This window comes from Podarcis erhardii, assembly GCF_964252035.2.
Source record: "Podarcis erhardii genome assembly, chromosome: 9".
Classification (NCBI taxonomy): domain Eukaryota; kingdom Metazoa; phylum Chordata; class Lepidosauria; order Squamata; family Lacertidae; genus Podarcis; species Podarcis erhardii.
The window spans coordinates 52639889-52661939 of record NC_138512.1 but is presented as its reverse complement, the minus strand read 5'-3'; the positions used below and the strand labels follow the sequence as shown (position 1 = coordinate 52661939).

Here is a 22051-nt window from a genome sequence, read left to right as displayed (position 1 = left end):
ACTGCTTTACACCGCTGTATGCTACTCTGCTAAGCCGTGGCTAAAGAGACAGCAGAATTTGTTGCGCAGCTAGAAGGAAGCGGCTGGACGCCGGAAGCTGTAAACGACTGATTGGGATCGTAAAGCTATCAGAGGCCACGGCTCATCGATCGAGCTCCAAAGATCGATATCTCACAAGGGAGACTTCCACCCCATCCAATCCCCCACCCTAGCATGGTGGGTGAGGAGTTTGGCTTGCAACTTAAGTCTCTTAAAGCAGTGCCCTAGCTAGGGGAGGAAGGGAGTGCCAAGCTGGGTCTTTGACCCAGGTGAAATAAAGCCTAGTTTCGCCCCCTACTTATGGTTATTTAACTGGCTATTGTGCTCTAAGTATGCCCTACTGTTGGACAAGAAATTACATCCCATGAATTTCAAAAGGAGAGAGGGTTAAGCAGGAGCTCAAGTTTCCCGCTTAAATAATCTGAGCCTCAAAGTATTCAGCTGTGCCTGGGCTCTACCCTCCCCCGCTCCAATTAAAATGTGAATAAGGGCCACCCTAGCTGACTGGACATGGGCAAAGTTCAGCTCAGCATTTATTTAAAACAAAAAATAATGCAGTGCAGATTTCCTATAAGGTATATACTTTTGAAAACTCCAATAACTTAGTATTTTTCACTCAGATGCAGTGTGATCCTCCCCTGTGCCACAGCCAGCATTGAGAGTGTTATAAAATTACCTTGTCTTACGAGACAGTCCTAAAAATAGAATACTCCTGCACACAAATCTCTGTTCATCATTTCGGTGGATATATATATTTGGGAAGTCTGAATATCCAAGAGGAAGTGATTCAGTTACTGCGTAGGGACTTCCACCATATTCATTACAGCTAACGGTACAAGAGAGATGTAGTTTGAGATGAAGTTTCTCTATGAAGTTTCCATCTACAGGGTGGTAAAAGTAGTAAGCTGGTAACTCAGGAAGTACTAAATCACAAAATGGCATTTTTTAAAAAAAGAACAACAACAGAAGATATCCATTATGTTGTTAACATTATAAATAAGTAATGCATACCTTTCTATTTAGTGAGTGAACACATGCACCCCAAATTAGTTGCCAGGAGCACTTGATTTTATATACAAATCTACATTGGATCTCATGTATGTTGTTGTTATTATTATTATTCCCTGTTGGGCTCTAATCCAGGTTCTAGGCAGGCCAAATCTGCTTAGCCTTTGTCCCATGGTGTGTTACTCAATGCCAATAGCACAATATCTGGTTCAAATGTGATGGAGAAAGAATAAGCTTGCTACTGGAAGATAGCCGTATTTCAGTCTCCCACCTTTTTCAAAAAAAGAAGTATCAGTAGGAGTGCACAGTCTTCTAAGAATGAAATAAAAAGCAATTTCAAAGCAAACATTAACGAAATTGTTAGCAATGGTGCAGCAGAATGGGTATTTTTGATTAAGTTCGCTACCGGACAGGCTAAGTTTTCCAGTGCAGAAATTGCACAAGGAAGGAATGCTGAACTTCTGAAATATGAAAAAAAATAACATGTCACAAAACTATTAACCCAAGGTTGAAGAAAGAGATTGATCTGTGCTTCACACAACACAGGGATAATTGCTATGATGAGGTATCAGCCACAAGATAACTAAAGCTGTTTGGTTTGCATTTTTGTTCAATCAAAGATATCATTTTGCTACTTGAGCTACTTGTGCTAATCATGCAATCTATAAGAAAGTGGTTTGGAAGTGCCATTATTCTGTCCATTCAAGGTGATGTAGCATCTCAACTTTCTGTAGTGACCCTTGAAATTAATTTTCCCTATCTGTCTTCCAGTAGTCAAATGCATTCTGATGAGCATAACTCTTGGGGGGGGGGGAGCAGGCAGGCAGGGGGGGATAAAACCAAGGAGGAAGCTTAGCCTCACACACAGCAGGAATGTCCTGACTACTTCCTTATAATGTGGATCAAGTGACAAAATAGCATTTCCTACTAGAAAAGTAACCAAACATCCTGTGCTAATATGTCTAGCTGCTCCTTGATATGACTGTGCATATCTATTTCAAAATTAGGTTTGCTATTTGATACTTTATTTTACTTTTTAGCCAGCTCATGTTTTCCAGAACTTAAAAATGCATTTCTCCTTAGAAAAACTGTTCCTAATCTTTCCATGTAAAATGATATTAATAGTTAAGCACCGTTCACTTCAAAACATAATTGTGCAGTTTTGGGAACAGATACTGTGGTAGCTATAAGACTGGGACAGTTTGGCAGTTCACTAAAGCATTATTTTTTCAATGTTAAGGGTGGGAGATCCAGTTTAATAAAAGAAAATCACATATTCATACAGCTTAGCAACAATCAACAAATATCCTTGTTTGTGTTAAGCCTTTGCAATAAGCTGTCCTAGATAATAATATTAATAATGAACATGATCATCCATTCCACTGAAATGGATACTGCCAAATTGTATTTATGTAGCTCCATGTGCTTGAGTTGGGGGAGACTGACAAAATGAAGTAGAATGCATTTGTTCTCCAGGCAGTTATTTGATATAACAGAAATCTATAAAACCACATCAAATATTGAGCACTGGGATATAAAAGCTCATAGAGGGCAATTTCCGAGTGGTCCGGATAATACTTTGGGGGGATACAAAGTCTATTTTTGGATGCAGAAGTGGTGAAACTAATTCCTTTTTTGAATTTATGTTTCCAAGGTGAGGTATGAGGATACCCACCCAGACCACTTTTGGAATGTGCAGTAGTATGCAGCTGCTCACAGGGAGCAGTCTCCTGGTGGTCTGGTTCTATGATTTGAGGTGGGTCAAAATGTATTAGGGGATGCACAGCTGTTCAAATTCCATTTCCCTATTAATATTTTGTTACTGCGAGGGATGAATGTACCCCACTTGTGCCATGAAGCCCACAAGTGTGTTTTTGAATGAGGTTCTCAGCAGCTCTACCAGAGAGAGCTCCATCACACGACCCAGAATAATTTAATTTATACGTTCTTGAAGTTCACAGCTAGCGAAATGCTGGTTCCTAATTTCTATATCATTTCCAATGTGAGAGACGGAGAACCTGCTTGAGAGCATATTGTGTATAAATGAACTTTTTCCATCATCCCTAACCACATTCTTACAGTGGTCTGGTCGTATGATCTGATGTGCTTCAAAGTTACTGTGACAGTTAACAGCAGACTAATTCAATTGCTGTCATTTATTCAAGATGCATTATTGAATTGACTCGATCACACACAAAGCTGTATAGGGCACAGGTACTATTCAATTATTATATCATTGTCAATAAAAAAATACATTAAATAAATAATGCCAGATACCTGTTTTTAAAAGTCCTAATTTTAATTATTTTGTTTCACTTCCATTATTATTTATAGGTATTCTTATAAATAATGAAAAATCTTAATAAATTAGTGGTGTGGGGTTATAAGCTGTATCATGTCCAGGGTTCCCCTTGGGGAAAACCATGAAGAATTTTACAACACAATACTTTTCAAATTTACATAGGAATAACCAGGGCTTTTTTCCAGCCGGAACTCACCTCTCAGGTGGGCACCATTGCCATTATTCTGGCACCTCTTTTTCTAGAAAAACAGCACTAGGAATGACAATAATGAACATAGTGGAGCTTATTTCCAAATACTGTCAACCTGCTTATACCTGTGCAGCAAAGGTTTTTGAAACAACCCTGCCTCATAATGGTATATTTGGCTGTGCACATGCCATACATCTAAACCACATGACTTCCCCAAAAGAACCCTGTGAACTACAGTCTGTTAAGAGTCCTGGGAATCGTAGCTCTGTGATGGCTAAATTAGTTTCCAGGATTCTCTGTGGGGAAGGGAGAAAGCAATACACTTTAAATGTATGGTGCATCTACAGCCCAATAAAGCAAGCCTACATACACCCAGTAGTATGTAGGGATCTTCAACTGGTGGGCCTGGACCCACCACTAAGCCACAACCTGGTCCAAGGTCACAATAGCAGTACTATCACCATGATGAAAATTTAAGAAATGAATCCTCAAATCCATGTTTGGGTTAAAGGCGGGTCCCAGGTCTGAAAAGGCGGAAGACTCCTGTACAGTACACTCCAGTTAAGCCAGGGGAAGATGTGTCACAGCTGCAGCATCATATGGATGCTGTATTCAAGGTAGTGAAAGGCACACCACACAAAAATACAAAAATAAGGTGAAAGCGGTAGACACCAACAACGTCCATATGCCAATTACACACAGATATTTGTTTTAAAAAATAAAATAAGAATGGCAATGAACCTGCTTTTGTCTGGAAAAATAAACTGTTTGCCTGATTTTTTTCAATAATGAAACAACAATTTGCATCGATTGGTTTATGTGGCATATTTCTAATGCGCTTTTTAGCAACTTTCACTGAAACGGTTAATTAAAAGGCAAACCAAAGCAAACCCCACACTAAAGCAGCCAAGCCAGAGCGTTTCCGCTTGCCCTCAACAAAAATGGCCGCTCACAGCTACCGGAACGAGAGCGGCCGCACAGGTTCCATTCACTTCTGCACATTATATTCCATTCATTCCTACGAAAGTACTGGCAAAACTCCTTACCGTCGATGGTGCCGGCTATAGAGGAAGGCGGAAGTGTCGTTTTAGGTGGGCGCCAAGTAGGCGACGACAGTTCTTTCGCCCGCGAATCCGTCGGACGAGGATGAACAGCCGCCTGCAGGAGATCAGAGAGCGGCAAAAACTGCGCCGGCAGCTCCTCGCTCAGCAGGTAGAGGCGGCTTGGACACCCGAGTCGATTATCTCTAGGCGGCAGCTGTCTTTCGGGAAGCGACGACGGCGCGTGCGTGTTCCCCGGGGTGGGGTGGGGGCAGAGTGGCTTGTCTCCCGTCTCCTAATGAGTCTCATAATTAGCGCACTGCTGTGACGTACAGCCCGAGTCTCCCCTTAGTGGGGAGGGAGGGGGGTTGCCGTCGCCATGGAGACGAGGGCGGGAGGTCGAGGGGGCTGTATAGGAATAGTTCAGTCTCCTGTCTCTGGGACCTTTGGGAGGGGTGGTGTGTTTCCTGGTACATCTGTTTGGTGGTGTTATTTATAAATAATGATGATAAATGACGGTGGTGTTTTTATTGCCTTTAAAGGAGCAAGTAATTCAGAGTTTCTGTTAACAGTGTGCTTTCCAGGGCTCTTTTCCAAGTGATAATACAATACAGTGGTACCTCGGGTTACATACGCTTCAGGTTACAGACTCCACTAACCCAGAAATAGTTTTGTTGTTGTTTAGTCGTGTCCGACTCTTCGTGACCCCATGAACCAGAGCACGCCAGGCACTCCTGTCTTCCACTGCTTCCTGCGGTTTGGTCAAACTCATGCTGGTAGTTTTGAGAACACTGTCCAACCATCTCGTCCTCTGTCATCCCCTTCTTGTGCCCTCCATCTTTCCCAACATCAGGGTGTTTTCCAGGGAGTCTTCTCTTCTCATGAGGTGGCCAAAGTATTGGAGCCTCAGCTTCACGATCTGTCCTTCCAGTGAGCACTCAGGGCTGATTTCCTTAAGAATGGATAGGTTTGATCTTCTTGCAGTCCATGGGACTCTCAAGAGTCTCCTCCAGCACCATAATTCAAAAGCATCAATTCTTCAGCGGTCAGCCTTCTTTATGGTCCAGCTCTCACTTCCATACATCACTATTGGGAAAATTATTATTAATTTGGGTTATTAATTTTGCTTCAGGATGAGAACAGAAATCGTGCTCCGGTGGCGCGGCAGCAGCAGGTGGCCCCATTAGCTAAAGGTAAGCTGTTTAGGTTAAGAACAGTTTCAGGTTAAGAACAGACCTCTGGAACGAATTAAGTACTTAACCCGAGGTACCACTGTACATTGAGAGAGCCTGTGTTGGAAGACAGCCCCCCCCCCAGCCCGGAGGTCTCCAGGTGTTTGGGGCTGCAGCCAGGCTGGGGAAGGCAAGACTTTATGGGAGACGCAGGTTAAAAACCCTACTCAGGTATAAAGCTTGCTCAGGTGCCCTTGGAACCATTACATACTCAGCACAACTTATTCAGAGGTGAATTCAGTGGGGTTTAATTATTCAAACAAAGCCACTGGAAATGGTGAAAATGTGTTATGTTTATAGCAAACCTTTCATCTCTGGCTTTTTCGTTGGGTACTAAGTGTGTTGTTTATGGTGTTCTTCGTTTTTTGCTTTTCTTCCAGCTTGGGGCTGAAAGTGCTGATAGCATTGGTGCAGTATTGAATAGCAAGGATGAGCAGAGGGAAATCGCTGAAACGAGGGAAGCATGCAGGTTTGTACTAAAAGAGGTTGGTTGCATTTCTCATACCGTAAGCAGTTCAGAGGGAGAAGGGAGATCGTGTCAACTGCTGTGTCACTAAGGAGCTCGAGTTCTTTTTGATCTTGACTAATGCAGACTGCTCAGTTTGTCAGCAAAAAGCTGGAAACGCATTTCATTGTAAAGGACAAAAGAGTTTGTCAAATAGTAGTATATTAATCACTGTGGTCTTATTTGTAAATGCATATATTGTCTCTAGTAAGCTCTCTAATAGTGCCTGAATTTACAGTTTATCTGGGGTATGACTTTATGTCAAGCAGGAGTTTCTTTGCACTTCTGATGTCCAACATAATATGAAAATAAGCTTATTCAGGAGCCTTTCCCACTTCTAGAGAGGCTTTTCCTGGCCTGCAGAGTGGAGGTTGGGGAACGTTTATTTCATGGACTTCCTTAAGTGAATTAATCTTTGAATCCATGCCACTGTTTCTCCAGTAAGCTTTAAATTGGGAGAGTCCTGATTTGCCATAGAAGTAAAGATGGTGCCATATCCAATGAGATAAGAACCAGAAATAAGTGAAACTGCTGTTCAAATCATGTTAATTAGATGTGTTCTAGACTGTTTTCTTCCACATTTGCAGGGCCGCTTATGATACATCTGCACCAAATGCCAAACGCAGATATCCAGATGAGGGAGAAGCTGATGAAGAAGAAATAGAAGAATATAAGGTTAAAGTGTGTCGCAGTAATCCCTCTTCTTATAATAGAAGCATATGTCTGTCATTCTTTCTAATGGAGTTATATGAAATGCAGAGGTCTGAAACATTACTTTGCAAGACATTAATATAATAAGGTTTGCTTTTTCAAAGCACCTTGACGTTACGTATTTTAATAATTAAGGCCGCAATTTATCATGTAGTGGTTTTTAAGACTTGAAGAATTGTCTTTGGATCTGTTCCTGTTTTAATACTGGTGCACAAATAGTTTGATAGCTATCTCAATGGAGAAACCATTTTGGTGCCTTAAACAGCATACTACTATATGATGATATACATATAGCCAGTCAACATCAAAAAGCTTATCTTTCCTCTTTAGTGAAATAATAGTGTAATATAGGAGATTGTTTAGTTTGTAATGTAATTTGTAAGGTGTAATTGGTTCCGTAATGACAGAGAGGGGCCTTTCTGGCACCATTAGATTTTATTCTCCTCCCTGCCCCCCAAAAACATCTGTCATTGGAACCACTCATGATCTGCTGTTGCAGGAAGCTAATGTTCATAGACAGTCTTCTTTCATCCAGAAGTGGAAGGATAATGAGAAGAGAAACATCCTGTCTCTACATTCATATAAAATGTGCTTTCTTCCAAAGGATGAAGTAGAATTGCAACAAGATGAAGAGAACCTGCCTTATGAAGAGGAAATTTACAAAGATTCCAGTACTTTTCTTAAGGTAACCAATTCATATATCGCAGTGTTGCCATTGTTCTCCTATCTTACATCATTATTGCACCTGAAATAACTGGAAATACAAATTTAGGACTTTAATTTAGGATTGTTATACCTGCGGGTATAGGGCGGTATATAAATTCAATAAATAAATAATACTGAATTAACAAAAGCATACTCCTAGATATAGTTTTGACCAGTGTTAAACACTAAAGCTGCAGCATTCCACAACATTGAAGCTTCTGTTATGCACAATGATGACAAGGTTGAAAGGTGGCAAAGTTGGTTGCCTAAAATGGTGGTTATACTGTTCTATTTGCTATATGCCTCATGTCATTAAAAAGGGATGAGCAGGATACGCTGTGCATTAGAATTGAAGCATGTTAGGATAATAGCGAGCAGGGAGATAATGGATCACTTGTCTGCAAGCGATATCAAGATAATTGAGCCAAACCCTGTGCATAGTGTTGGGTTCCTTCGTGTGCAAACGGCATGATAAAACCAGTGTATCTCTGATGTGCATCATTTTGCTAATCTATGTTCCTGGGTGTTTTTCTTCCTATAGGGGACCCAGAGCTTAAATCCTCATAACGATTATTGCCAACACTTTGTGGATACTGGACATAGGCCTCAGAACTTCATCAGAGATGTGGGTATGTCAGAATAACATGAATGAATTTATGAAGTGGTTTTTCATGTTTGCCATATGCTTTCTGCATGCAAGAGTTGTAGGAGTTATTATTCACTATTATCCTGAGAAAACAGGATATCAGATGTTTCCAGATCTGCCTTAGAGAGTTGTGTCAGCAAAATTAGTGGTCTATGTGGAAGGCTTTATTGAATGGTGTTTAGCTGTATACCAGTTTACTTATGGTACAGAGGGCAGGGGTGGAGAAGAGGGTAGGAATCACTGCTTTTTCCTGTCTTGGCTGAAGAATCCTATCTCAAATATTTGTGATCTATCTTCCAAATGCAATGGCATTTCTTTTGCAGAAATTATTTTTTTATATGTTTTAAAAGTTTGAATTCCTCTAAGTATGTAATACAAAAATTAGATTTCAGGTAGCCATGCCTAAAAGTAAAAATAGCAGGCTTCAACCAAACATCTGTAAAAAGACTTTAGACACTTCTTAGACTGGTTCACATGTCACATAATTTGACTTTTCAGCATTTAATGATGTTTTTAATTATGCTTTTTATTTTAGTTGAGTCTATTCTTGTATGTTGTATTCTGCTGTATTATGAAAGCGTGGATTATCACTTCATATATAAATAAATGACATTTCTGGCAGGTTGCCTGGGGCATAGGAGTAGGAGGACATAATCAGAGTATATCCTTGTTAGTGTAAATGGGTTGGATTCCTCTGTGTCCGGCTGACATGGGGAAATCTCAGTGTCATCTCCACAGCTACTGGCTACTGGCAGGGTTGACATGGTTGTTGGGGAAAGTAGCTGATGCTGCATTTACAGAGCAGTGTGTGTGTTCCCCTCCTGTTCTAGGGTGGATTAGTGCAGGGTATTCTGCCCCAAAAGATGGCATTTGTAATCTATTGAAATATTACATTCAATGGTGCACTGAAACTACTGGCGTTTGGCAAGGTCGGGTAGAAATTTGGGTTGTAACACAAAGTGATTCTATGCTTGACTAAGTCATGGCATCTAGCTCAAGTTCAATGAAAGTGTTTGTGCCAGAGAGTCTGTGTCAAATTAAACTTCTTCACTTGTGACCACCTGTTTATGAAAACGTAATTCTGTAGCATAAAAATGGCATGTTTTTCTCTTAGGCTTAGCAGACAGGTTTGAAGAATATCCAAAGCTTCGAGAGCTTATCAGACTGAAGGATGAGCTAATATCTAAATCAAACACTCCCCCTATGTAAGTACATTAATGAGCTGGATTCTGTTCTTCAGACTGGCTTAACATTGGTTATTGTTAGACTTCTAACTAAACCCCTTTCAGCACCTGTTTAAGATTTGCATGTTTTATTTTTGGGTTGTATTTATGAAATAAGCAAGGTGAACTTCAAAGATTACTAGGGCTGATGGGAGTTGTAGTTCAGCAGGATCTGCAGAGCCAAAGGTCCCCCACCCCGATCTAGAATGACATGAAAAGAGGATTAAATGTATGGAGGATAAAGCTCTCAGAGGTTGCTAGTCATGATGGCAGTATGCCTCTGAATACCAGTTGCTGGGAAAGTTGTATTGCACTTGAATCCTGCTTTTGGGCTTCCTGTAAGCATTTGTTATCTGTTACTCCAGGGAGTAAGACTTGAACCAACAGGTTCAAATTGCATGAAAAAGACTAACCTGCTGGGAAGAAATTTATGCAGTGGAATACACTGCTTCTTGAAGCAAGTGCTTCTTCACTACAGGTTTTTAAGCAAGCTGGAAGGTCACCTATCAGGGATGCTGTAGTAGTGGGCTTTCTGCATCGACAGGGGGGTTGGGCAGAATGACCTCTGAAGTTCCTTCCAACTCATATGATTCTGTCCAGTTACCTGTTTCGTATTAACTGGTGGCTTAATTAGTGTGTTTAAATCAGATTTTCTCCAGGACTATGGTTGCTTATGAAAGCTAACCCCCGATTCTCCCTTCTATATTTGCGCTATGAACCAATCGTGGTTTGAAACTGGTTAGTAAATTTGTATCAAAGAGGAGACTGTTACACTGTATAAACCAGCTGTAGTAATAATCATTTTTATGATTGCTGACAGTGCTTTTTTCAAAAACTACCTTGCTTGTAGGTCAATAACTATCCAAGAAGAGGCCCTAGAAAAATCTTTGAAGAGAATTTTAAAGTAAAGTTGGACATCAGTCTTTTAAGTAGAATTAAAGTTGTGCTGATTTAAAAACAACCACAGTGCTCTGAGCCTAATTTTTCATCTACCTAGGAGTGCAATTTGGTAGCAATATTTGTAAAATTTAATAGAATATTGGTGGCCAGATCTGATTTCAGACATCAGTTTCTATATAATGAGGTGTCTGGTGGTCAACAATTGTTTGTGGTTTTCCAAATTAGAAGTGATTCACTCAAACCAAGAATATTAAAATTTTTGCAGCTTCACCATAGGAATTGGGTTCTCAGAGATTGCGTGTTACTTTTCATGTATGTAAATAATAGATATTTAGTCGGAAATACCATTCATCTGTACATATTTTGTTCATTCCATGAACATTGTGTGAGATATGTATCACTGTCAGTAACTGCTGAGAAATTTTCAACTTAATTGGAAAATCCTGCACTAATTCATCCAAGCAACATTGTATTTTGTCTGTGAATATAGGTATTTACAAGCTGACTTGGAGGCTTTTGATATGCGTGAACTCAAGTTCAAGTTTGATGTGATTCTTTTGGAGCCGCCATTGGAAGAATACTATAGGGAGACTGGCATTACAGCTAATGAGAAGTGCTGGAATTGGGATGAAGTGAGTTTGCTTTTTGGAAAAACCTTTACAGGATGAATGCTTGTTATATTTTTAGCTTTCCATGAGCCTGTTGTGTGTATTGCTCTATTTGCTTAAAATGTTTTTTGTTCTGTCTTTTTTAGATTATGAAGCTAGATATAGAGGAGCTAGCTTCCCCGCGTTCTTTTGTCTTTCTTTGGTGTGGTTCTGGAGAGGGCCTTGATCTTGGAAGAATGGTAAGATCCTGCTCCAGTACACTGGGCCACATACTTTCTCAAACCTTACAGTATCACTTTGTCTCTGTTTCTTGTCACTTTAAATGCAGAATAATTCTTACTATTTCTCTAGATAATGGGCTGAGGCAGATATGAAATCAATCAAATGTTAATCCTTATTTTCCATATGGGCACCCATGAAAAATACCATGCACTGTTTCAAGAGATCATATTTCTCTTTGTAGCTTTGGTATCTCTAAAGTTCTTCAGCACTAGGGTGCCTTCTTCTGGCAGTTTGCTATGCCTTTGATTGAAAGAGCCATGGAGGCACTGGTATCCTAAATATTCTTCTCATTAAACCAATAATGTTTCTCCACTCCACTGCCTACCTTTGCTAAGAGGGAGCTAACATGTTCAATTTTATGCATGGTCTTTAAAACAGTTATTGTTTTCATTTACTGCAGTTTCAGGCAGCCATTCATTTCTTAGAATCACAGGGCAGTATGCAAAAACAAACAAAACTCTCTTCCATACTCAGTAACATTTCTAAAACAACATTACTGTAAAGCCAACAGCATTCAAATACACAATCAGGTTAGCAGATCAGCACCAGACATAAAAAATACAGATCACTGAACTTTACACTCCTACCCCAAAAGCCAAGGCAAAAAAAATGCATCTCGCTCTGACCCTGGAATGTCATTTACTGTAGGAGAGAAGCATATCTCCAGTGGAAATGAGCTGCGCCGGCAGGGTGCCACCACAGACAATGCTGGGTTTTGTGTCACTGCACAACAAGCTTCACTATGAGAAGGGACCTTCCTGAAGAAGTCAAAACCTAGGGCAGCAGGTGTATGCGCTTCTCCAAGTTTGGGTCCCAGGTTATTTAAGGCTTTGCACATTAAAGTAATGCCCTGAATAGTTTTTTTTTTTTTTATAGCAAATTGATGGTTGGTACGCCATCAGGTTGGTACACCTGAAGAATCAGTATTGCATAATGGCTCTCAAAGTGTCAGTATTGTATAATGACTCTTGCAGGGACATTCTGTATAAGCTGCAGCTTCTGAATCATCCTTGAGGATAGAGTGCATTACAGTAGACTAACCGGGAACTTACCAGGGCACGGAGAACTGTGGCAGGTTGTCTCAGTCAAGGAAAGGCCACAGGTGGCAAATCACTTATAACTGGAAATTGACACTACTAGCCATTGCAGTCATCTGGACCTCAAGTGACAGAACTGGATCAAGCAGTACCCGCCCAGCTACATAACTGCTTCTTAAGCAATTACATCCATAATAGACCTTCTTCCTAATTCCTGGACGTGTGAACCACCCACCAACAGCTTCAGTTTGGTGGGTGGTTCACACATCCAGGAATTAGGAAGATGGTCTATTATGGATGTATTTGGCCCTTACACCCAGGCCATTACTGTGTCTATCAGTGGTTCAGCACCTGCACAGCCTTTCTTGATTCAGATAGTATATAGAGAAGAGTTGGATATCATCACCTGCTGGTTTAGTCAGCCCTTTTAGCGAGCTGTTGTCAGCCAAGAATCGCAAGGGTCAAGAGATGTGGTTGGTCACACCCCTTAAAGTACCTTGTTCTCATCCCTGGGCCACAATATCTGGCCAGATAGTCTTTCAAACCACTGTTAGAGGTTCTATCCCAGCTATGGCATCAACTGCCAAGCAAATGCAAGTATTGACAGCTTCATAGTTGTCATGGCAGCCATTGAAGTCCTGAGCTGACCTAGATTGGTGTACATGTTGAAATTCCCCAGTACAATTGACTGGAGGTTTTCCAGCACTACATCTGAGACCTTGTCTGGCCATACTTCCCTCTATCAATATAGGTATCTGCCTGCAATCATAAACAGGCTTTCAAGGGTGTATGCCCTTTTAAGCACAATGGGACTTGCTTCCAAGCAACCATGCATAGGATTGCACCGTATGTATGCTTAGTGTCATGCCAATGCATCTCCACCATGGTAGGCAAATGTTTAAGCATACACTCCTTCACAAGAAATAATGTTGTGCATAAATAAATATTTAGTAGAGTTGCTAGAATAACCACAGTGGAAATTTCAAGGTGGCTTTTGCTTTAACATTTGGAATTTGATCTGATTCTGAAAAATGTACAGGAGAGGAAGAAGCTTTTAGGCATGCCAGAAGTGAAATATATTATTCTACTTCTGTGTATTGTACATAGTGATTGTCTAATTTTATTCCCCTTTTGTTGAAATGTTTCAGTGTTTGCGTAAATGGGGCTATAGAAGATGTGAAGACATCTGTTGGATTAAAACCAACAAAAACAATCCTGGGAAGACCAAGACTCTGGACCCTAAGGCTGTCTTTCAAAGAACAAAGGTACGTCTTTGTCTGAATTTCTTCATCTCCTCTTAATTTAGTAGTTCCACAAAAACCACCAGATGTTCTGTTGTTGTTGGTAGCTGTTGTAATTTTAGGAAAGGAGTTACAGAGCAGCTTACTTCTTTTGCTTTCAAATGTAAGTTTATCGGATAATGATTTTAGAAAATGAGTGACCAATTTTTAACATTTGTGGACTCTTAGCTTCATCTGAGTAAATATTGAAATCCTCTCTTGTCTTCATCTAACAGCTTCATAAAGTTCTTTTTGGGAAACTTTTGAATGCTCTTATTCAGTCATTCTTATTGAAATGCAGATCAGATAGGATAAGGCGTCTTAGAAATACTTTACCCTTCTGTCACCCTTCAGGAGATGATGTAAGAGGGGGTAGAATGCCTTGTATAGTTTTCTTTGTGCTAGTCTGTTGCTATAGATGGGAATGCAGTGTGATTGACTTTCATTTTGTCAACTATTAAGACTCCTACATTGAAATGTAAATAAAATATATTGGTAGCAAGGGGTTCTCTTTTGGTTTTCTCAAGAGCCGTTTGGGATTGCTATCACTACCCTACAATGCTAAATGCATTGTAGAACTGGAGCCACACCAGTTCCTTAAGGCAACTGTGCCTCTTACTAGAGCAGATTTCTTGGATATTACTTTGTGTTTGATAGGATGTCGTTGAGAAGTGATAGAGCAGAAAAAATAAGTTAGTGTAGAGTTAAATTGTTTAAGACTTTCCACCCTTGGAAAAATGTCAGTAGGATTACCTGGAGAAATTTAAGATGTGCTTAGCAAAAGCCTGATAGCTGCTTTCCCTAGATAAAAGCAATGTTGGGTGGCAGCAGTTGGAGAGTGGTTCAATATCCTCTCCTCTCAAATTGCCTTTTCTTGAGATTGCTGCTTTTCCTGAAGCAAGCAGTATGAGGAATTGGTTGCATATGTATGTAGTTTACTCTATGACATTTGTTCTGTTAGTTTCCCTAATTATAGCAGCATCAAGGAAACTGTCACTAAACACATTTTAAGGTCTGTGTCTAACTCAATATTTGCAGAGCATTATTGATATACACAATAAAGGTAAAGGTAAAGGTACCCCTGCCCGTACGGGCCAGTCGTGTCCGACTCTAGGGTTGTGCGCCCATCTCACTTAAGAGGCCGGGGGCCAGCGCTGTCTGAAGACACTTCCGGGTCACGTGGCCAGCGTGACGAAGCTGCTCTGGCGAGCCAGCGCAGCACATGGAAACGCCGTTTACCTTCCCGCTAGTAAGCGGTACCTATTTATCTACTTGCACTTAGGGGTGCTTTCGAACTGCTAGGTTGGCAGGCGCTGGGACCGAGCAGCGGGAGCGCACCCCGCCGCAGGGATTCGAACCGCCGACCATACGATCGGCAAGTCCTAGGCGCTGTGGTTTTACCCACAGTGCCACCCACGTCCCGATATACACAATACTTTATGTAAATTGAGATGGGCTCACTACTGTGATGAGGTTGCGGTCTGTAAAGATGATACAGCAGCTTGGAGAAGGACTGAAGGAAAAGAAGTGATTGAATGCATTCATTTGCATATGGGTGCAATCTATTAAGGGCTTGAAAGTATTCGTAGTACTTTCTCAAACAACTGTTTTTCTTTGTGATGAATGACTAAGGTTATTTACAGCAGCAGCCAAGAGATTTGTTTAATTGTATAGCACAGGTTTCTCCAAAAACGATCCTACCAGCATTTCCTCACTTGTCTAGTTCGATCTGAAATGGTGGGTGGGAGGAGAACGGAGCCTAACTCTTCATGTTATACATTACGTGCTGTGGTGATGAAGGGGAGAGGACCACAAAAATGTTGATTCTTAAGAAAAAACTATGAAGTCCACAGTCAGGAATGTTTCTTGTGGCTAAACAAAATGCACAAAATTTTGAACAAGCTTTTAGGTTATCCAAAACTCTTCATCAGGCTAGATGTTAAGCCAAGCTAGAGAGTAGGTTGCGGTGACTTGCTAAAGGATACCTGGTGACTAGTTGTTATTATAGACCAGGCTTCCTCAACCTCGGCCCTCCAGATGTTTTGAGACTACAGTTCCCATCATCCCTGACTACTGGTCCTGCTAGCTAGGGATCAATAGAGTTGTAGGTCAAAAACATCTGGAAGGCCGAGGTTGAGGAAGCCTGTTATGGGCTTTATATGGCATCTTACAAAGTAAGCGTCTTGAATTTGTCATATTTAATTGTATATTTAGCTTAAAGCAGTTTTTTGTTATCCCTGTGTGTGTCTTAAACTATGTGGTCACTACAAGTCTTGAAATACTCATGAGAAATAACACATGATGAAAGTGTGAGAAGTTGATTCATGTCTACAATGGACATTTACTTATATTCTGCTTTTATACAATGCTGACTGGTTCTTTCTCCCCAATTAGCGGCTTTAGTGTCTTTGGGTGCCTTGAGTATTGCTTTGTTGCTTTCAGTACTGAGGTAGAAGCACTAGCACTAGTTTAGAGAAGTTCCTCATCTGTTTAAACCTCAGTGCTGTTTTACCAGAGACAGTTACACTGAAGTTTTGAGAATTGCAGTACTCGTCCAAGTGGTCATTTTTCTTTCTCTGCTTTTTCAAAATGTGAACCCCTACAGCTTGCGCCAGAGATCTGGAAATGATTATTCATTCATGTCTGCAATTTTGTGAAAACCATCTGGCAACTTCAGTAAATCAGCATTTTATGATCTGGGGGAAATTGCCCATTTGGGTGGTGGTCTTCAAAACCAGATTAATCTGCAGAACCTGCAAGTAATTTTAAATCAGTTATGTAGACTATCTGTGTGAACAGCCACTTGCATTCATCTTTAACATTAGAATAGAGTAGACATTGAGTGTCACCGTCCATTTAATTGACACAGGGCAGTTCTTGGGGTTATCTAAGTCAATTGGTACTGATTCCATAGCATACTGCAATGAACTTCTATTGAGCATTTGAATTTGTGGAAAGAAGCTGCATAAAACTGACACTGTTTAGTTTTGGGGTTTTTTGGAAATTATTTATTTTTGTCTATAATTGCAAATATCACTGCATAAAAATAATAAGTAACTGTGTAAAACACAGAACCAATGGGCACCATGTTGATTAAATCCACAGCCTTAACACTAGGAGGACAGGGGTTAATCAAAGAGGAGCAAATCTGAGGACCCACATAGTTCACCTTATTAGGCAGTCAGCCAAAATTTCAATTTATTTCAGAGGGATAGATAGGTAGCCGTGTTGGTCTGCCATGGTCAAAACAAAATAAAAAAAATTCCTTCCAGTAGCACCTTAAAGACCAACTGAGTTAGTTCTAGGTATGAGCTTTCGTGTGCATGCACACAGAGGAAGCAGCATCAGCAATGCTCCCTCAGCAGCTCTCAGCTCAGGCAGAGTGTAGAGCAGGCCATAGGCAAACTCGGCTCTCCAGATGTTTTGGGACTACAACTCCCATTATCTGAAGAAGTGTGCATGCACACGAAAGCTCATACCTAGAACTAACTCAGTTGGTCTTTAAGGTGCTACTGGAAGGAATTTTTTTTATTTTGTTTTCAGAGGGATGTTATACTTAACTGTGGACATATGGGAAAATCCCCCATCCCTTCTGCGAACTCCAGAGAATATTTCTGTTGTGAAACATGCTTGGGAGAGATGCAGATTCATACAGAAGATCCCCAACCTCTACACCAGGCATAGGCAAACTCGGCCCTCCAGATGTTTTGGGACAACAACTCCCATCATCCCTAGCTAACAGGACCAGTGGTCAGGGATGATGGGAGTTGTAGTCCCAAAACATCTGGAGAGCCGAGTTTGCCTATGGCCTGCTCTACACTCTGCCTGAGCTGAGAGCTGCTGAGGGAGCATTGCTGATGCTGCTTCCTCTGTCTGCCCATCTCTGCTGCTCTCATCACCATAGCTACCTCCTCCTTTCTCATCCTGTACCATAGGAGCCAACTCCTAGGGCCCAAGGTCCCTTTGGCCCCCCATAAAATGTTTGAGGGGGCTAGGACCCCCAAAGTTGATGGTCATTGCCATTGAAATGGGGTGTGTGTGGTTGATTGCACTGGACAGGGCTTACCTGGACCCCGATACTTTATCCAAGTTGATATCCCTGTCCTGTACCTTTCCAGTGCTAGTACTTTCTTATTTTAGATATTTTTTCTGTGCTCTTCAGCCAACAGGACTTATATAATACTAACACAACCAGTCTATATGGTCAATAAAAACACAGCTGTTAACTCGCAGTTGAGAGCAGCATTAAAACTCAGCGTAAGGCAAATATGTGCTGAGCATACAGGTCACCTGCAGCTCTTCTTTGCGCCAATAGTCAGTGCCCAGAACACAAGCCATCTCTGCTCTTTGTATAGTGCCTGTCTACTTCATTTGGTTTGGACTGGAAGAGGCAGGTCAGTTTAGGCGGAGGACAAAGCCATCCTCTGAGCACTGACTAGTGATAAGAGGTGCTGGGAAAGATGGCAGCTTTGGTAACCACTTCAGGAGGGCTTATAAAATACGCTTCTTCAGTTGCTCAATCTTTTATCTTCCATAATGTGGGGCAGATTTAACCTTGCTATTCATAACATATCTCTGTTGTGCACTTTGCACACTTTTATAACAATCACTTCCATTTTACAAACACTTTCTGAGGACTTGGTCACGCTCTTTAGAATAATGATTTTCGTGCTTTTGATGCTCAATTTTAAAAAGATATCTGCAGCTGAGAAAGTAGAATTTCTCCATTCATTGTCTTGGTCTCTGGCTAGTTAGATGGATCTTCAAAAGAAGTGGCATGCTGTGTTCTGTCTCCCATAAGCAGTTGTATATATGTGACATGCGGATTTGCTGGGTTGGCATTTTCTTGTGTGCGTCTGATATACTTCCAAAAACTTTCTCTTTGGTTTTGTTCTACCTAGGAACACTGCCTTATGGGCATTAAAGGAACAGTCCGTCGTAGTACGGATGGAGACTTTATCCATGCTAATGTCGACATAGATTTAATTATCACAGAAGAGCCTGAAATTGGCAATATAGAGAAACCAGTGGAAATATTTCACATCATTGAACATTTTTGCCTTGGAAGACGACGGCTTCACCTCTTTGGCCGGGATAGCACAATCCGACCAGGTTAGTGTTAGTCTGATTCTGATACTTAATCATTATTTCAAAGTTTTTCCAGGAGAGGTGGACCTTTTATAAAGATTAATGGTGTGCATGAGTGGGAGAAAGAAACTCTTTAGAGAGTAGTTACATTAATCTGTTGCAGCCAAATACAAAATCTACTTATACTCCTAGACTAACTGATTCATTAGAGCATGAGCTTTCATAGGCAAGAGACTATTTTTTTCAATAAAGTGGACTGAGAACATGATGGGAACATAAATATTTCACTTGGGGGTGGGGAGGAAATGAGAATGAGAATGCAAGAATCTGAGTTCTGCTATCTGCAGTGTAAGATGTGAATTGAAGAATTATTTGTGCTGGGATCTTCAATGCACAAATGCTAAGTAATTTCTGTTATTAATGAAGGAAAGATAATTGTTATGCAGATTCTTATTCTAACTCCTTTTTGAACATTTTTTTTACTAAGGTCAGAGAGAAAACAATATTCAGCGAAATGGTCCACTGTTTTCATGTATAGTTGGGTTGATCTTAGAAGAGTTCAGATGCGGTGTATTCTATCTTGGTGCAGAGGGCAGTGACTAGATGGTATTCTGGTTCATTCCAGCTGTTTGGTTGATTGAGTTTGAGAAAACATGTTCTCCCACAAGAGGAACTTATTAGCCCTTATACTCCTACCCTGATCCTAAACATTTGCATCAGAATAAATGCATCTCCTTTGATATCAGCAGACTGTCATGGGTTGCCATGTTGTGCTGAAACCTAGGTTAGGGCTCCCCATTTCTACCCTTTGTTGAGATATTCCCCAGTTAAATAAGTGGGGATAAAATGGGGGGAGCAATAACCAGAGCTACTGATGTCATCTGGAACTGAGCAAAAATTGAATTCCTTTTACAAAGAGACCATGCAACTTTTATGTGCAAAATTTCTCCACTTAAGTACTGGAGTGAGTGGAGGATTTCCCCAATGCTGAGTATCACAACGGTGAATAAAGTTTTCTGAAGAGAGGCATGTACGAATAAAGATTTGTGCGTAGTATATCTTGTTTGGTTACCGCATTGTAGAGAGTTTCGTTCTGGCACTAGAATGTTGGATTTATAGGCTCTCCTCTCTCGAGTCATGGATCATGCATTTTCTAACAATGATAAATGCATACTTCTTGAGAGCTCACTTTCTAAGCAGAACTGATGAAAGGATTCTAAAAACAAAGGAAAGGAAGTGTAAGAATACTGGCCAATTATTGCTTCTTTCTTGACCACCTTAGAAATTAATCAATCCCGAAAGTTTCTTCTGCAAATGTGGTGGTGTATTTGCCTGCCTCTCTTCGCTTTCCACCGAGCAGGTAATCTGACCTTCGTCTATGAACCTCCCTAGCAGCACTTCAGCAATGGGAGTTCAGATTCTGCTTTTAGCATCTGATTACCAAGCCTAGTAGGGGTTTTTTTTGTGTGTGTAACAATGGTTTGCTTCCATTTCTACAATATCTATAACTTTATGTAGTGTTACAGTAATCCAGTCTGGTGGTAACCAAGGCACTGAACTCTGCTCGCATCTCACTGATTGCTGCTTTTCTTTCTCCTCTTAGGCTGGCTAACCGTGGGACCCACTCTCACAAACAGCAACTTCAACGCAGAAACATATACGTCCTATTTCACAGCTCCAAATTCCAACCTAACTGGCTGTACAGAAGAGATTGAGAGACTCAGGCCTAAATCGCCGCCGCCAAAAGACCGAGGCGGTGGCGCACCGAGGGGTGGAGGAAGAGGCGGGACTTCAGCTGGCCGAGGAGAAAGGGGCAGAGAGAGAAACAGAACAAATTTTCGGGGGGAAAGGGGAGGGTTCCGGGGAGGACGGGGTGGTACCCACCGGGGTGGCTTTCCTCCTCGTTGAACGTATCAAAGTCTCAATCTTTCCCTGCCTTAATACCACTGCTTTTCCTTTGTTTGAAGTCTTCGTTCTGCTGAGGTTGTCCTTATTAGCGACGGAGTCCAGTATTTTAGTACCGACTGTATTCTTTCTTTTTTATATACATGCTGCTTGAGCCAGCCCATTTAGAGCACATCAGCTTCCTTGATGAGTAACATCCAGTGCTTGTGCCAGATCTCATTCACAAAAGTTGAAATCAAAGCAGAAACACCTCTCAGTGGTTTCAGTTGTGGTTTCAAGAGCTTTCATCAACTCTCGGTCTTCCCGATTTGCAAATCATTTTATTTACTGTTAATCTTGACTCATAAACCGAACAAAAATCCTTGCTTGCCTCCTCTAAACACTATTTATTCTCAGGCTAATGAAATGCAACTCTAGTTCCCATTGCAATACTAGAAAATTGGTGCTGATGTAAACAGAAATTATTTGGCATTTTAATTAACAACTTGTGTCAAATAAGTTAATTTTTCTTTTAAGAGGTGATTGACTTTGAGACTAATGATTGATAGGAAGCACAGAGAACCTATTATCAGTATTCTGTTGATACCTCATATCTGTATGTCAGCACATAGTCCATATATGTGTGTAATCAGGGAATGATGCAAAGTGGTGGTGATGGCTGCCTTTTTTTAAAAAGAAAAAAAAGTTTAAATCTTGCTAATACCTATAACAATTTACCATATTCATTGGCTGAAAAATTAAAGTTTAGATTTACTTGCAGAAGGCTCAAAACACTTAAGAATATGGTCCAACTAAACTGAAGCAATTTAGTGGAAGAAATTCAGGTATTCTGAATTTCCTGTTGAAGCTGTTGGAACTTCAGAAGGTGCCAGGCTGGATTGTGCTGTAAGTATGTATAATACCAAAATGATAGGAAATTACTTCTAAAATACTGCTTGTAAATATGAATTCATTTGCTCTTTTATTGCAGCCAGGTGCTTTGATCCACATAAACAACAGAGTGGGGGCTACAGGCTGTACTCCCTTTCTCTCCCCCCCCCTCATGATCATTTGAATTTTGTGTGCTTATTTTAAAAAAAACCTGATGTTATGGATTAGTTGTGTATGATGAAATCTGATGAAATTTCAGCTCATCTTGTAAGGACTCAAAATTTCTTGTACTTTGGTTCCTGAAAGCCAGCTTTTAAATGTTTTTTTAAGTGATGGAATGTATTTTTACTATTTTTGATAAATGTATAATTATTTTATTGGATGCTTGCCTTTATTTTATATATTTATTTTCATTGGCGGGTTCGTGTCAGTTTTCACGTTCAGCTTTGCAGGTTTAAACCCTAATTTACTGTAGTAATA

The 22051-nt window shown here is 40.6% G+C and overlaps 1 protein-coding gene across 2 annotated transcripts; it reads left to right on the top strand.

Moving 5' to 3' along the window:
* The first annotated feature begins 4590 nt into the window (after positions 1-4590).
* On the top strand, positions 4591-21948 carry METTL14 (methyltransferase 14, N6-adenosine-methyltransferase non-catalytic subunit). 2 transcript variants are annotated; one of them, XM_081877023.1, is made up of 11 exons: positions 4591-4751; positions 6192-6280; positions 6904-6997; positions 7632-7712; positions 8274-8361; positions 9493-9583; positions 10992-11133; positions 11256-11348; positions 13577-13693; positions 18610-18820; positions 20400-21948. In XM_081877023.1, the coding sequence occupies exons 1-11, from the start codon at positions 4686-4688 to the stop codon at positions 20702-20704; spliced, it is 1377 nt and encodes a 458-aa protein (XP_081733149.1). In that variant the 5' UTR covers positions 4591-4685; the 3' UTR covers positions 20705-21948. The 2 variants fall into 2 exon arrangements, with proteins under 2 accessions (XP_081733149.1, XP_081733150.1); XM_081877024.1 differs by having other exon boundaries at positions 4592-4751; positions 6904-6991.
* Positions 21949-22051: the final 103 nt, after the last annotated feature.